Here is a 15,316-nt window from a genome sequence, read left to right as displayed (position 1 = left end):
ACAAATCTTTTTTTTTTTTTTTTTCCCCCCCCCCCCCCCCCCCTTCTGGAAACAGTGCTTCTTCCAGTATAGAGCTGACTGACATAAAGGGTATACACTGGACTGGGAAAAAGCCCAAGAAGGACAAGTGAAGTGGTTCTGAAAGATGCATGAGGTCACAGGAATTTCTCTTGCAGCACTAGCTCTTGAAATCAAGTGATGATGGATTGTAAGTCTAATAAATATTCTTACAGCTCTGAAGATGCCTAAAAATAATTTGTAACATGCCCTAGGTGCTTAGGTTAAAGGCAAAAGATGCTGAATTTACTTAGTCATGGATATTGTGACTTAAAGGCTGTTAAGACAGCTCTAAAGAGCCAACACCAAGTGAGATCTTACCAGGCTGCTGGCTGTGGCACAACACTCCAGGTAGAGTTCAGGGATCTCTACTGCAGCAGATGAATTTGCAAGCTTCATATCAGTGCCAGGTTTCAGTTCTGGTGCTTGCTCCTGGGGCAGCTGCAAGCACAAATAGAGAGGAGCCAGTTCTGCAGCGTTGGCGGTTTTCCACTTGGTAGGTTGGGTTGGGAAGTTTTTTGTGGCCCAAGCTGTAAAAATGACACACGTTTGTCTTGAGATGGTCACATTGCTGGCTCGGGCTAGTCACGCTGCTGGCTGAAGGCTAGGCACTTCAGCGTCTTTCTTTGTGCTTTAAGGAGTGTGATATTAACAGTCCAAGTGTAACATATCCTATTAATATTTAGTATAGAGCAACAATTATAAATCAGCTTGAGCAGTTAAAACTTGGTTCCTTTTCAAGACTGAGACTGGTGGTGTGTACTGCTGACCTATGGAATTGCCATAATCCATTTTTTGGGCCAGTTGCCACTTAGTTAATAGGATAATAAAAGGGGTAAGAATTACAATCTAGACTCAGAGGTGTGATGGGGGAAGCAAACGAGCTCTGGTTCAGTCTGTTTTCCTCTTCACCCTACCAGGCAGCCACTTAAATCCTAATAGCTGACTAAGAAGCAGGATACTCCTACATAAAACTTAATGTTGTAGGCTATATATAGGCTTTTTTTTTTTTTTAACAGAAAAGTGAGTGCTCGCTTGTTCAATGGTGGTGTTGATTCTGCAGAACAGCTTAAGTCTGGTTGGCTGGTTTTCCCCAGCCGTCAGCGTGCAGGTCCTGTCGAGCTGCAGCCCGACGCCAGGACCTCTCGGCAGCCTGTCCCCGCAGACGGCTTCTGCCTGCGTGCAGCTGAACCAGGGCTGCGTCTTGCTTCATGGCGGTTGCTATTTTGTTGATGTTGGATTGCCATTGGGTACTTTTAGAGGAGGAAAGCAAGTTAGAGTGGAGTAACCGGAGTTAAAATGCACAGTGAACAGTGTAGGTGGGAGTGAAGGTTCCTGTTAAAGCCAAACTTGAGTGTTTCTGCTTCTTGCTGGTTCTGGACCATGTGTCTAGCCATGATAACTTGCAGGCTGTCTAAAAGTGGTCATCTAAGGGCATTTGCAAATTTGGAGTCTACAGCTGATTATCAGCAGACTTGCATGTAACAGCCCAAAACCTCTGAGTTCTAAGGAAACAAACAAAAAAAACCCAGCCAAAGAAACCCAAACCCCTCACCCTTTGGCTGTTCTAGATGGCACTTGAAAAGCTGGTTGTCTGTTTTCCCAGCTGAGCTGAAGTCCTCTTAAGTACCGGTCTGGGGCAGGCGAGAGGTCCTGTGGTGCTCCAGCCGTGGATTCCTGCTTCATGCCTGGGCTCCCATAAAAATGTGTCCTTTGAAAAGTACAAGTCAAATGGCTGTCAGCAGGTATCCTGCTCTGCTGCGGTGGCGTGACTCAGCTGTGCAGGAGCTTTGATCTCCAAAGCACGCATCTCCTGCCGGGTACAGCGAACCAGTGAGCGAGTGTGCTCTGGCATACGCGTAAGTACATCTGCAGATGTTACCATAGGCATTGTAACGTGAATAAAGCAAATTATGCAGATGACCACACTTTCTTCAAAAAAGGTTACATTAAGGCTGTCTAGAGTGGTGCTGTAAAGAATTTGTTCAGCCCTGCTAAATTATCGTGGCGGATGAGACGTGACAGCTCTCTTCCTCTGAGCCGCGGGAAGGCAGGGATCGGTGGCTGTCGCCTGCGTGGAGAGGCCTCCTTTAATCTGCGGAAACTCGCCGGGTACCGTGGAGTAAATACACACTCTCCGTTTCAGCTGAAAGCAGACAATTCGTTCCCATCTACCTAATTCATCAAAGCTGAAAGCCAAACACTGCCGCTCGCGCTGCGAATGGTGGAGGTGCGTCCTGGAGGGGCTGGGCGCTTGCACTGTGTTTCTGAAGCACTGACCACAAGTGTGCATCTCTCTGCTGTAAATTTTCTATAAGCTCCAGAGGAGTAATTGAGACACGTAGCTTGACAGGCTCTGTAAAGCTTCAAAGCATAGATTCTGTGAGTAATAAGTATGCCTAAAAGTAGTGTTTGTAATAGGAAAGCAGTGTTGCAAGATCTGCTGTTCGTATAATCCGTTTTCCAGCCTGGGAGGGCCAGAAAATGTGTCTTGAAGCAGACCAGGGAATGGGGGAAATCCAGTGGAAAGCCAGCTGAGCTGGGGTACATGGCAGCGCCTGCAGTAGTGATTGTTGGTGCTTAAGTGTCATTGGAAACACTTTTTTTTTCTTTTCACTGTTCCAAAACCTTGGCAGCATTACACTGGCAGTGTGCACTTGGAGCTGGTGGGGGATGCCTGCGAATTTGGTTGTACTAAGAGGGTTTCAGGGTTCTCTGGGCCAGCTCGGTGCTCCTTGTGCAAGACATGTTAATGGATGCTTGTCTTCCTGGGTGCCACTTGCATCTTAATGCCCAAGAGACCTCAAGGAGAATGCACTGAATGTTTTTAGTCAGTTAATTAAAAAGGCGGCAGTAAAGCGGAGGCTTTTCTGGAGAGGCTGAATGCTCGGGTGGAGCCAAGCTTTACACCAGCGCTTGGAAGCCAAGCCTGCTTTGGTCTGGACTCTGGTCTCTTCTTGTATACGGAGGGTCCTTCTATATCGTGATAGAGATCGCGCACCAGGGCTGAGCTGCTGGTGGGATCCCGTGTAGCTGGGAGCGGGGTGCCTGTGGAAAGGGTGTGCGGGTGGCTCTGCTGGGTGCTGATAAGGTCTACTGTCCTGCCCAGGAGTTCTTCTCCCTCCCTCCTCCCCACCCCAAATGAAAGCAGACAAGCCCTCCTACAAGCAGGCTTGGAAAAAATTACATCATGAGATCCCTATGCCTGTCAGGAAGCCGGCAGGCTGTAAGAGCTTGCTAACTTTGCTAACGAAGCGCAGTCGCGGGGATGGCACCAGCCCCGGGGAGGAAGAGCCGTCCCGTTTCTGCGGTGGCCTTTTCCCGTCATCGCGACATCAGCTCCGTGCCTGGCCTCTCTGGACAGGGCTGATGAGATGGGATGTTCTTGCTCCCGATGTGAAGCTGTCTTGTGCACGGGCTCTTTTTCCCCAGGTCAAGGACCACTGCCCAGCCATGCCCTTGGGGATGGCGGTGGGGGGCTGGAGGAAGCTCTGAGCACGCGGCTAGTTGCTGCAGTAACCGCAGTGCATCCACGTATCGCCATTATTTATGCGCTGTAAATACGAAACAGACCATTCTTTATCTCGAGTAACGTGCGTGTAGCAGTGTGCTCGAGGTGATTCTGTCCCGCTGGCTTTCCTCCCTGGGAATGCTGGATGGCTTTCTGAAATGAGTTTACTTGTAGCATACTAAATCATCGCTGCGTCCGCTCCAGTAAAAATGCCGATGTCGGTATAAATCCGAAACTGAAGCTCGGAGGCGTTTCTGGCGCAGGGGTGCGGTGGCTGGCGGTACGCTCCAGCGCCGTGGTGTGAGCGGGTGGTCCTGCCGTGGGGGTGCAGGATGGAGGTGCTGCAGGCACGGGCAGCGGGTGGGCGGGGGGGCTCGCACCCACGGTCTGGTTTTTGCACACTGCAGCCCTAAATTCTAGCTTGCGGAGCTCAGGCACCATGGTGAGCCTGCCAGCAGGGCTTTAGGTCTCTCTCTCCTGTAAAATGCAGCTCTTCCTTCTGCTCTGATACAACTTCTTTCAGGAAAGCTTTCCCTAATAGGTTCTAAGAGAGCATCTTCCCTCCACAGACCAGTTTGCAGCTTAACCGCTCAAACTGGAAAGAGGGGGAAATGGCTAACAGCAGGGACTGTTTAGTTGTCGCTAGGAGACACACTCCTTATGTGATGCAGGCTTTTACCTTGGAACCTGTAATTAAAACCCAGCGGGGCTTAATCACCTCATAGATATCTATTGTATATCTCAGACTGGATATGAAGTCAGCAGTGAGCAGTCAAGTGGCACACGTTTATCGTAACACTGTAAGATTAGTCAAAACTGATGTTAAAAAAAATCCAATACAAATAAAATCTGAGTAGAAACTAGATTAACTATCCAGAAAGGCCAAACACCATTCAAGGTCTGAAGTTACAGTGTTATCTGTTCAGAACGTACCGCCCTATTGTGAAACCATGTAAATATTAACCACTTTGCCTGAGCATTGGGTTAAAGGGAACACCCTGGTGCTTACTGTTCTCGGTCACTATTCTGTATAATCGATATCACTTGTTTTGAAAGTCAGGAGATCTTTTTGTATTAATAAGATGGTGTTGGATTGCTGCTGCGGTCTCTGTAGCTGAAGAGGAGCAAGTAAAGCATGTGCAGTGGGTGTTGGGCATAGTAAGGCTCAGCTTGGAGGGCACTACCTGTTAACACTGAATTTGAACTGGAGAAGGCAAACAAAGTACTGAACGCTTTTTCTTTTCTAGCTAGGACTCAGTAAGATCCCTGTACAATTATTCTGGTGGCATGAAAGTGAGTTTATACTGCTGTAGTTGTCTTTACTCCAGCATCTGCTCTGGGAGCTGGAGAGGAGACAAAAGCTTCCAGGTCACTTGTAACTTCTGTTGACTAAAAAGGGGTTTCTGTAACAGTTTTCACTGAAACGGAGGAAAGAACAGAAGAATGCTCTGCTGTAATGTGCTGCTGGGAATGAAATGATCAGTCAGGCTGAGGGCATCCCAAAACATTGCAGCCCTGGTTTGGGTGAGCTTGGACAAACTGGAGCTGTTACAAGTGTAATACAACCTGAGTGGCAACTACGAGCTCAAAGGGAGTGCATCCAGTCTGTGACTCGCTAAAACCAAAGTAAATTGCAAGAGCATTCACAGAACTGTAGAGGTCACTTCATAAGGCCAAACTGATGCAGAAAAATATCCTGCCCCTTCAGACAGCTTCTTGCAACAATCTGATCTTGCTACCCAGCAGCTTTAAACTTAGATGCGTGGTGTGTCTTAAAGTAGACCTGTGGCATGGCCGCTGCGGTGATAAACTTTTGCTAGGCTAGAGCATGACATGGAAAAGCCAGAGCTGGCTTTTCCTTTTCTTCTAACTCTGAATTTGTAGCATGAAGGGATGACTTTTTGTGAAAGCAGGAGTGTGATGGTGCGAAGGATGCCCGATGGCCCTCCGCTCCTTGCTTTGCCATTTGTATCCAGGTCATGATATATCTCAACTTTGTTCTAATTCCAAACTCTGGCTTTGCTGGACTTCATTATATAGCACTTTTTTGCTGCCATTTTTAATGCAAACTGTTGATGTGTGTGTGGAGGCAAGTTTCTGTGTATAAATGCAGTTTCCTGAATGGTGCTGCTAGGTATGCTCTGGGGTATTTCACGCCTGTTGGGATGCTGTTCTTGTGAACTTCATCACATGCTGTTTGGCTTCTTTCATAAGATACAAATGCCATTAAAAATGCCAGGTGGCACTTATTATCTAAGTGCAAAATACCAGAGATCTTAAACTGCCAATTCTCCTAAGCTTAACATTGTAAAGCTTCAAGGGCAAGTCACACCACCCTTGGAGAGCACCGAGCTCTCAAGACAGCTGGAGAGCACTGAGTCATTGGACTCGACTCTTTCGTCCCGTCTAATGCGGGGCATGAAGAATGGTGTCTCTGCCTGAGCAAGTGTCTGCAGTGACCTGGGTTACTTCTTTTGTCCTTGATTACCTGGGCTTGAGTGCAGACACAGTATTTTAAAAACATGCCTCTTTCCTTTGGGGGGGAAATAATCAGTTGTGTGTCTTTTGTCTTCCAGATAGTAAAGCCATAGTTGATGGAAACTTGAAGTTGATCCTTGGCCTGATATGGACCCTTATCCTCCACTACTCCATTTCTATGCCCGTGTGGGAGGATGAAGGTGATGATGATGCAAAGAAGCAGACCCCTAAGCAGAGGCTGCTGGGCTGGATCCAGAACAAAATTCCTTACTTGCCGATCACGAACTTCAATCAAAACTGGCAGGATGGCAAAGCACTGGGGGCTCTTGTTGACAGCTGTGCTCCAGGTAGGTCCTTTGCTCTGATGTTTGTGTTTTCCTTACTTGCTGTCCTTGTGGCTGCTCTGCTGTTCCTATGGGAGGAGGTTCTCACTGCTGAGCTGGAGACGGGAATGAGGCTTTCAAGAAAACCCAAGACCAAAGAGGCCAGCTGTGGGAAGCAGCAAATTGTAAACGACTTGGCCAAGAGAAATACTGGCCTAAAGCAGAATGTGCGATTGCATTATTGGAGGCGCCATGTCTAAGCTTTGTATTGGGTGCAAGGGACAAAGGCGCAAATGCTGGCTCCTAAATGCAAGAAAGACTTGTTCCCACAGCAAGTGCCAGCAACCTTTCAACTTCAGGGACGCAGCAGGAGGCTCCATGTGTTCTCCTGAAATAGGATTGCAGAGGGAGCACAGAGCAGCCAGAAGCCACATGCTACCTGAAACTTCAGTGTTCAGCTAGCTGAGGCTGTGCTACTTAAGGCAAGTAATGTGATGAAGTGTGAAAAAGGCACAGTTTCCTCACCTTCTTGTAAAACAGCCTTGCTAGTGCGATTGCTGGTGTTCGTCTAATGCAATCTGGGGTGCTATGGCAAGCAGTTGAAACTTTCTTTTCCAAATCTGCTGCAGGAGAGCCAGCAAAACATAAAGGATGGCTAGCTGTATTCGTGCTGAATTTAAAGTGGTGTCTTATACAGCTTAAATTTAAAGCAGTGCAGTTGGGTGGCTGACTGAAAAGCTATACATCTTTAGTTGATAGGCAAGGTGGGTGGGAGTCTTTTTGAACTGGCTGTTACTGCCTGTGCTGTAAGGGCCTGCGGAGATGCTGGTTGTTGTCTCGGAAGCGTTTCAGCGAGCAGCACGTGCTCGTCTTGGTTTGGCTACTTCTGCAAAGCTCTGTTCAGAGCTTTCTGTATAGCAGTGTAATACAAGTGGCTGCAGAGTTTGTACTTGGTTTCCTCAGCTGGGGAAGCTCCTTTGCAAATAACACCTAACAACCGAAATGTGCTTGCAGGCCTGTGCCCTGACTGGGAGACCTGGGACCCGAAGAAACCCGTTGACAACGCTCGGGAAGCCATGCAGCAGGCGGACGACTGGCTGGGTGTGCCGCAGGTAAGGCTGCGCCGGCCGCCGAGACGCAGGCTGCTTGTGGGAAGCACAGCGCTTAGCTTTGTACTTGCAACCAGCTTGCGTTTAGATTGAGGAAGGCGGGTGAAGTTGCTTGGACACTTCCAAAAGTTACAGTGTGAAATTGCCTGAGAAAGGGCACGTTGTAATGAAACGTGCTGTTACATTTCAGAGCTCTGGTTGTAAGATTCTGTGTAGGTGTCACCGCTGAAGACAGCTGGTGTTGCAGCATGTAGGTGGGGTAGGGGAAAAAGCACATGTGCAGTGGAGCCTGCTTGGTTAGTCCATGGAGTGAGTTTGTTTTGCTGCATTGAATTCCACAGAAGAAAAACTCACTGGCTTCGGAAGTCACCTGCAAAGATGACTTTCAAATGGAGAACAACGTATTTGCAAACTGGGTTGTTTTCATGCTGATAAAGTTGGACAAAAGTGCCCAAGTCTCTGAAGCTGTCAGCAGCTTGTATTGTGGGAGCAGGAGAAGAGACTGGTCACAAGCTTCACTTTGCAAGCACTGCAGTTCAGAGCTGTGGAACACAGGATTATGAATTACTAATTCTTTCAGTTTCAGTTATCCCTCTGTTGCTTTTCGGGGGGAACGTAGCCACCGTTGTCTTGCCTTGCTACCGTTTAGTTTGTCACAGTCTCCTGAGAACCCCTTATAACCAAGGCACAAAAAGCCCCCAAATCACATTTGGACCACAATGAGCTTCTTGACTTTCTTGCCATGAGATAGTAAATGATGTTGTGTGTATCAAAGGGAAAATAAATGTAAGAAATTGCAGTAGCATGCGGGAGTTTTGAAATGTAAGACTGTGTTATAGCTCTGTTTCTGTGTTGACACGCGGTAACCAAGCACTGGTACAATATACTTAATTGCACTGTCTTTCAGGTTATTACCCCTGAAGAAATTATCCACCCTGATGTGGATGAGCACTCTGTAATGACTTACCTGTCCCAGTTCCCCAAAGCCAAGCTGAAACCAGGAGCTCCTTTAAAACCCAAACTGAATCCAAAGAAAGCAAGGGCTTACGGCAGAGGTAAGGACTCGGTGCGCTTAGGCTGCACAGAGCGTTTAACTCTTCAGAAAGCTGGGTGGGGTTTTTGCTTATGTTGAACTCCAGCCCTACTGTAACTGACTTCAAAGTTTCACTTGTATACTCTTGGTGTGGTGCCTAGTTTCAGAAATACGTGGATATAGTCCAAAAGACACTCCTAGTTCTAACATGTAAATTCCCCAAAGTCTCTGAACCTGTTCTGCAAGCTGCCAGCCTTGCAGTCCACAGCTGGAAGAAGTAGTGTGATATGGGGCTAAACCAACCTTGGTGTGAAATTTAGGCTAGCAGTATTGCTGCTGACAGTCGTTGATCTAGCAGTGAATGCTTCTTGTGATAAAGCACTCCTTTAAAGAGGAAAAACCTCTTTACATCTGTGCGTATGTATCACTGAGAAGGCTCCCTGTAGAGGCAGTCTCCAGTTTCCCAGGCTTGGTGGCAGATGTGTATTAGGGTCGGCTGTTTCTAAATAAGGTATTTGAACTGACCTGTAGGTGTGAATGCTTTGTTTGCACATGCACAAAGGTGGGTTGGTAACCCTTCAAACATGAAATAGTGCTGAGCTTTTGTTGTAAAGGCTGTGTTTGCTAATTGGAAGGACTTGTCCACAGATGTTTATGCAACTGTAGATCTACATAGGCATTCGTATTTTTAACTTACCTTTTAAATAGATAATTCCTGTAACTTTTGATGTGGTTCTACTCTAGACTGGAATACAATCACAACTAAATGAATAACATATTTTTACCTTTAATGCGCTTGGTGTGTAGCTAGACATCACTTAGGCATTACACTTTGTTCTCCATTCCATCCTTTTTTTTTTTTTTTTTTTTTAGAGCTGGGGCCAGCTGCGGTCCTTCGAGACTTTTAGAATTAGTGGGTTTCAGAATTGAGTGTACAAGAGCGTAAAGGAAAGAAACAAAACGTTTTTGTTGGAGTTTTGTTTGTTGTTTTTTTTTTTTTTTCAACCTGATTTTCCATTGAAACTTAACTAATGGAATGAGTGGACATGGACACTATCTCTGCACTGACGAGCAGTCACTATAGTCAGAAGTGGGTTTAGCATTTACCCTACTTGGGGTTTACGTCCTTTGTTGATGCCTTCCGTTGCAAACCTCGATACATAGACACATTTGTCAGATCCCAAGTATATAGACTACCTATACTCCACTTACTGTGTAAATGACTGATCAGCCTGCTTCAGTCTGTCAGGTCTGGCTTTAGTCATGTTCTTATTCTTTCAAAAACTGGAATAATTTTGTTGTCTGCTTTTGTGCATGCAGTGCGCTGGAGCCATTGTAATGGAAATTATAAAGGGTGAGAGACTCTTCTTGAAAGATTGATGTTTTCCCAAAGTTAGTTACCAAAACAGATTCACTAAATATAATTGACAATTCTGACTGCTAACGTACGTCAGAACCGAAAGGTGACTCCAGCAGCAAGGGGCTCACTGCCAAACTGGGCAGGGTCTTTTGGACAAATGAGTAACAGGTCTTCATGCTTCTAGAAAAAGGTGATTGTCAGGTGTGAAGTTGGTCAGTCTTAGCTTTTTTTATTGCTGTTTTTCGATGTACTACAGTAAGTTATTAATAACCTCCCAATGTGAATCTTAGTTGTAGCGCATCACCCTGGACACTGCAGGGGCGTACTCCTAGGGCGGCTGTGTGTAGACGTGATGTGAAGTGAGCCTGCAGAGGTGCTGTACGCAGCTGTGTGCATCATCACTGACCCACTAGGAGAGCTCATTTACCCAGCCAAAGCAGATCTCTGAGAAGAGGATAAAATCTGGAAGATTAAATGTAGGCTAAGAAAGTGCTGTGACTAATGCTGTCCTGGCTGAAGCTGTCTGCTGAGGATCAGCAATCCTTCTCGTGCTTGCAGAAGGAGGGATATTTGAATACCATATCGTAATGCTTGTGTGGTGGACTGAAGATACGCAGGGCGAATTTATAGCTGTTTAAACTAGATGATAATCTAGGGCTTAGTCTGACAGAATGAATATGTCAATTGTTAACACCTTATCGGAATGCTCAGATTTCCTAGTAAAAACATGATCTTCCTTGCACTGCTCTCAAGTTATTGTTTTCTGAAGATAAACAAGTTCAGGAATTCTGTTGTTCACAACCACTTCCTTTATAATCTATCAGACGTTGCACTTTCCACTAATTGTGCTGTGGAGCAGTAGTGCCCACAGTTTTATGAATAAGCCAAGGAGTAATTCCCTTCAACGGAAAGGTATATATGTTTGGGCTAGTCTGGAACCAGCAACTTTGGGAAGTTCTTCCACCCACTCAGTCTGACACCACCATGACAGGTGTCGTGACCTGGGGCTACGTATAGGGAGATGATGAAACCCTGCTGGTAAATGCATGCTGTAGCAGGCCCTGTGCTGAGCAATAAGGAAACTCTGATTAAAAGTTAAGTGGAAGTGCCACCGAACTGCAGGATTTTCGTGGCTTAGAGAGGTCCCTGCATGCCATTCATACAGTGTTCGCTCTGGCAAAGTAGTTTGAGCAGCTTTCAAAGAGTAATAAATCTGAGCAGTGTCTGTAGAGCTGAGTTCTGGAAATGGAGTAAAATGGGACAGTATAGGTAAGAACTGTCTTGCTTAAAATAAGTCTTTCACCCTTGGCTCTAGGATAATGCCTTTACCAAAAAGCTTCCCAAAATCTCTCCTGCCTCCCTGGTTGCCCGTCCTGCGGTGCAGCACTATTGCAGTATTTAGCCGCATGAAGCTGGGCAGCTCCTAAAGAGCAACTAAGGCACATACCCTGCTCGCTGTCGGTGTCGCCAGCTGTGGGGGTGACTCTCAGTGCCTTGCTCAGGCAAGCGGGGTAACTTGTTTTCACCAGAAACCAGATGCCAGCCGGGTTCCTGACTTGGCCAGAGATCCCGAGATGAGTTGAGCACCAATGATTCAATGAATTTTTAAAAATGGTTGTATTGTAAGAGTAGGGATTATTGTGAGCATGGTGCTCTGGGCAGCTGGTGAAGAGATGTCACGCAGTGGCCTGGGGAAGCTGGTGCTGGGGGCTTGTATGGGAGGATGGGTTGGACAGCTTGTGGGTAGCCTCCAAACTACCTTTTGGGTTTTGTAGCAACAGCTGATGAGCTGCTCTGTGTCTGTCTCCCAGGGATTGAGCCTCATGGGAACATGGTGAAGCAGCCTGCCATCTTCACGGTAGATACCATCAGTGCTGGGCAGGGAGACCTGATGGTCTTCATAGAGGATCCAGAAGGAAATAGGGAGGAGGTATGTATGCTAAACATTCTTTGTGGAAGAGTAAAGCTGGTCTGAATGCTGAAGTTTTTGCAGTAACCCTCATCTTTCACAAGTGAGGTCTTAACAGATAAGTAATCTAAAAAGAAGTTGCAAAATACCAACTATCAGAAGTGCAAGCCTCAAGCTTTTCTTAGTAATTGCGTTACTGGATGAACTTGAAAAAAATGTCACTATCTGCAACTAAGCAACACAACTCCAATGTCCAGTAGTTGCAGTGATTTAGCTTGACTGGCCAAGTACTTTCTGACACACTTTTAGATAACACACATCACTAAATCACTGTCTGCTCTTACTCATTCTTCAGGAATGGCTAAAGCAGCTATTTAGATGCCATGAATCATTTTGAGTTAAAATGCTGGTTTTAATGTTTATAGAAACTTCTCATCCAAGTGCTCCACTTGATCATGTTACAACATTCCAGAAAAATACAGCTGTACGTTGGACTTAACGTCTCCTCAGTTTTGGCCTGCCTTAGTAGAGCAATTAACAGCAAGGGAAAGGGCTGAGGTGGGGAGAAGGTAGCTTGCTTTGTCTCATATAAAGACAAAACCAATGGGGTTTTTTCCATATGAAAAGAGGAGGTAGCAAAGATCCCTGCTCCCACAGCAACGTGTCTCTGACATTGCTGACTCTGGAAATAGTTTGCACTATCAAGTGCTACCCAGGAGAGTCTTAGGCTGGCATGCGTGGGCACAGCTCAACAATGGATGTGTTTTCTCTCCTAGGCAAAGATAACACCATCCAGTGACAAAAACAAGACCTATTCAGTTCAGTATGTGCCAAGGGTTACTGGACCTCACAAGGTAGGTTGTGTGTCAGTAACTAGTATTCTCTTGTGCTGCTCTGCTGGTTAATGTGAGCCCCCGAGGGCTGCCTGTTTACTGATGGCAGCGTAATAGCCACTCTGGGCATCCTGAAGAAAAGGTAACCTGATGTGGCCTTAATTCTCTGTCTGGGCCATTAGGCTGCCCCTTCTCAAGGGGGAAGGGCGTTTGCGTTAGGAGAAGGTGTGTGGGTGTTTCTGTATCAAGTGCTGCAGCTGGCTCTCCTCTCATGTGAGGCCACTTCTTGCAGCTCATGAAGCCAGTTTTGTGAGTTGTCACAGAGGTGCAGAGGAAAATACCAGGTTGTTTCTGTAAGGCGTTTCCTTAATGGTATTGTACACCGTAGGCGTTTTGCAGAGAAGGTTCCCCACCCAACTCTGTCCCCAGATGCCTGCAGAAGCAGGTTTACGATGGGTGATCCTATTGCTTGGCACTTGCCCGAGTGGCTGGTCCTCACAGCCAGCCTGAAAAGATAAATGCAGCTTCTGTTGCCACCTCGTTGCTGGCTGGCGGTCTGCCTCTTGTTGGCACATCCAGATTCAAGCATCCCCGCTGGTGTGGCTGACCCCATGATCAGTAGCACTTTAAGGAGGTGGCCAGCAGTTACACTGCATGGAGAGGATGAAGGTTGTGGGGTGGATGGTCTCCCTCACCTCTGAGGCATAGACTCGCTGTGCTAGGAACACGGGTGCTCGACCCCTCGCTGGGCTGTCTGGCGGTGACGCTGAGCTGGGTCGGATCTGACACTGTCTGTCTCTAGGTTTCGGTCCTGTTTGCTGGGCAGCACATCTCAAAGAGCCCATTTGAAGTGAATGTTGACAAAGCCCAGGGAGATGCGAGCAAAGTAACAGCAAAGGGACCAGGACTGGAGGCGACAGGGAACATTGCCAACAAGCCTACCTACTTCGACCTCTACACAGCAGGTAAGCAGGATGAACGAGTGCTGAAATCCTGCAGCTTCCACAAATGTGAAGAGAACCTAAGCCCTGGAGGAATAAACAAACAGAAAAGTGGATGAGGATTTGTAGCCCCATCTAGTTCAGAGGTGAAATAATAGTCAGGCTGCTCTGGAGGCTTCAGCTGTGTATGAAACATTTGAAGTATGGAGCTGAGCTGGGGCAGGAAGGTGCTAAGCATTACCCAGAAATTTGCCATGCACTTGCTGAATGGCAGCAGGCAAGTTCCTGGCTGGTTTCTTCCCCCAACTCATTTTAAACAGGAATGTGAAATGCCCACCTCTGAAGAATGAACTGTGAGTAAACTGTAAAGGCTTAATGTGTTCTGAATTTAGCTTTACAGAAAGAATCTGCCACAGTGCTACTTTGAGTTCATACTTCAGTACCAAACTGGTTTCAACCTCTGTTGTAATTATTAGAGGGCTACTATCTTCATTAGAGCATCTCCATCATGTGACTTGTTGCCTGCTATTAGGCCAATGCTGTAGCCTAGAGGAATGAGTCAAGAAGATGCTACAAATGCTAATTCATTTAGAACAATGTGAAACTACTTAGGGCAGTTACTTGACGTATTTAAACACCAGAATATGCTGAGTAGCATATTTTAAATTGCCTTCTGCCTGAGGGTGCTTAGAAGTAAAATTAAATGTGGTTATAGTGAGGGGAAGTGTTAGGTTCAGCCTCTAATTGGGAGAGGGAGTGGTCTGAATCATGTAAAGACATGTCTGGCCTCCAAAAGTGTCTGGAAAACTGTTTTTGTTGCATGACAAGTTGAATAAAACGTGAGAGGAGCAGGTGTCTGTACAAAAGTTAATACGTATAGTCCGGCAGAGAAGGATCCTTGTCCAGACCAGCATGCACAGTGTCCAAGCTCTTAATCTAAACTGCTTCGAAGCTTGAGAGATTGATCTGACTGGCAAAGTTGTGGGCTAGTCTGTGACAGAGGTGCTACAGGGTGGTAGCAATAGGGTAATCAGGCTGTGTGTGTATTCAGTACTGTAATACTGCTGTGAAACTCTGTGGCTGGAGCAGCAGAGCCCTGTCAGTTTGATGGCTTCATGGAGATGCCACCACCCTGTCCTGCCCCCTCCCCACTTGAATGTCTGGTTGCTGTCAGCAGAAGCTGAAGGTTTAGGCTGTGCCTGGGAATGGTAGCAGAGGACGGCTGGCTGAGCCCAGACAGCTGGCTGTGATCCTAAATGCAGTGCACGTTGCTGTGGGGAAGCCAAGGCTCAGCTGGGCTTGTTTCCTTTGCAGGTGCTGGTGTGGGTGACGTGAACGTGGAAGTGGAGGATCCTCAGGGGAGAGGACTTGCTGAAGTTGCAGTAGAAGACAAAGGCAACCAAGTCTACCGTTGCACCTACAAACCTGTTCAAGCTGGTCCTCACGTTGTCAAAGTGACTTTTGCTGGGGAGGCAATTCCCAAAACTCCTTGCACTGTTCTCGTTGGAGAGGGTATGCTTTTTATAAATGCACCTAGATGTAGATGGCTACTTTTCTCCTTGGATGTGATCACAGAATATGCTTGAATCTTGCCTTGGACGTTCTCTTACCATTCAACATCTTGAACCTGATTCAATGTGGGTCACCTGGGTATTTACAGGGTGAAACAGTGCTCTCTAACAGTAATATGGCTTTTGTTGCTAGAGTTCCCTCTCTGCCTAGACCTCTGAACATTAAGCTGCCCTTTGTATTTTTTTGAGGT

The 15,316-nt window shown here is 46.7% G+C and overlaps 1 protein-coding gene across 4 annotated transcripts in view; it reads left to right on the top strand.

The window, feature by feature from the left end:
* The window catches only part of FLNB (filamin B, beta), a 73,026-nt gene that overhangs the window by 18,296 nt on the left and 39,414 nt on the right, over nucleotides 1–15,316 (top strand). For all 4 annotated transcript variants that reach the window (XM_010572245.1, XM_010572236.1, XM_010572253.1 and 1 more), the window contains exons 2-8: nucleotides 6,145–6,393; nucleotides 7,384–7,481; nucleotides 8,386–8,533; nucleotides 11,683–11,801; nucleotides 12,557–12,634; nucleotides 13,416–13,578; nucleotides 14,869–15,066. In XM_010572245.1, the coding sequence (XP_010570547.1) occupies nucleotides 6,145–6,393; nucleotides 7,384–7,481; nucleotides 8,386–8,533; nucleotides 11,683–11,801; nucleotides 12,557–12,634; nucleotides 13,416–13,578; nucleotides 14,869–15,066 (1,053 nt within the window). The remainder of the gene's footprint in view (nucleotides 1–6,144; nucleotides 6,394–7,383; nucleotides 7,482–8,385; nucleotides 8,534–11,682; nucleotides 11,802–12,556; nucleotides 12,635–13,415; nucleotides 13,579–14,868; nucleotides 15,067–15,316) is intronic.

Source organism: Haliaeetus leucocephalus, unplaced genomic scaffold, assembly GCF_000737465.1.
Source record: "Haliaeetus leucocephalus isolate CR32 unplaced genomic scaffold, Haliaeetus_leucocephalus-4.0 Scaffold2, whole genome shotgun sequence".
NCBI classification, from domain to species: Eukaryota; Metazoa; Chordata; class Aves; order Accipitriformes; family Accipitridae; genus Haliaeetus; species Haliaeetus leucocephalus.
This window is presented reverse-complemented; position numbering and strand designations above follow the sequence as displayed.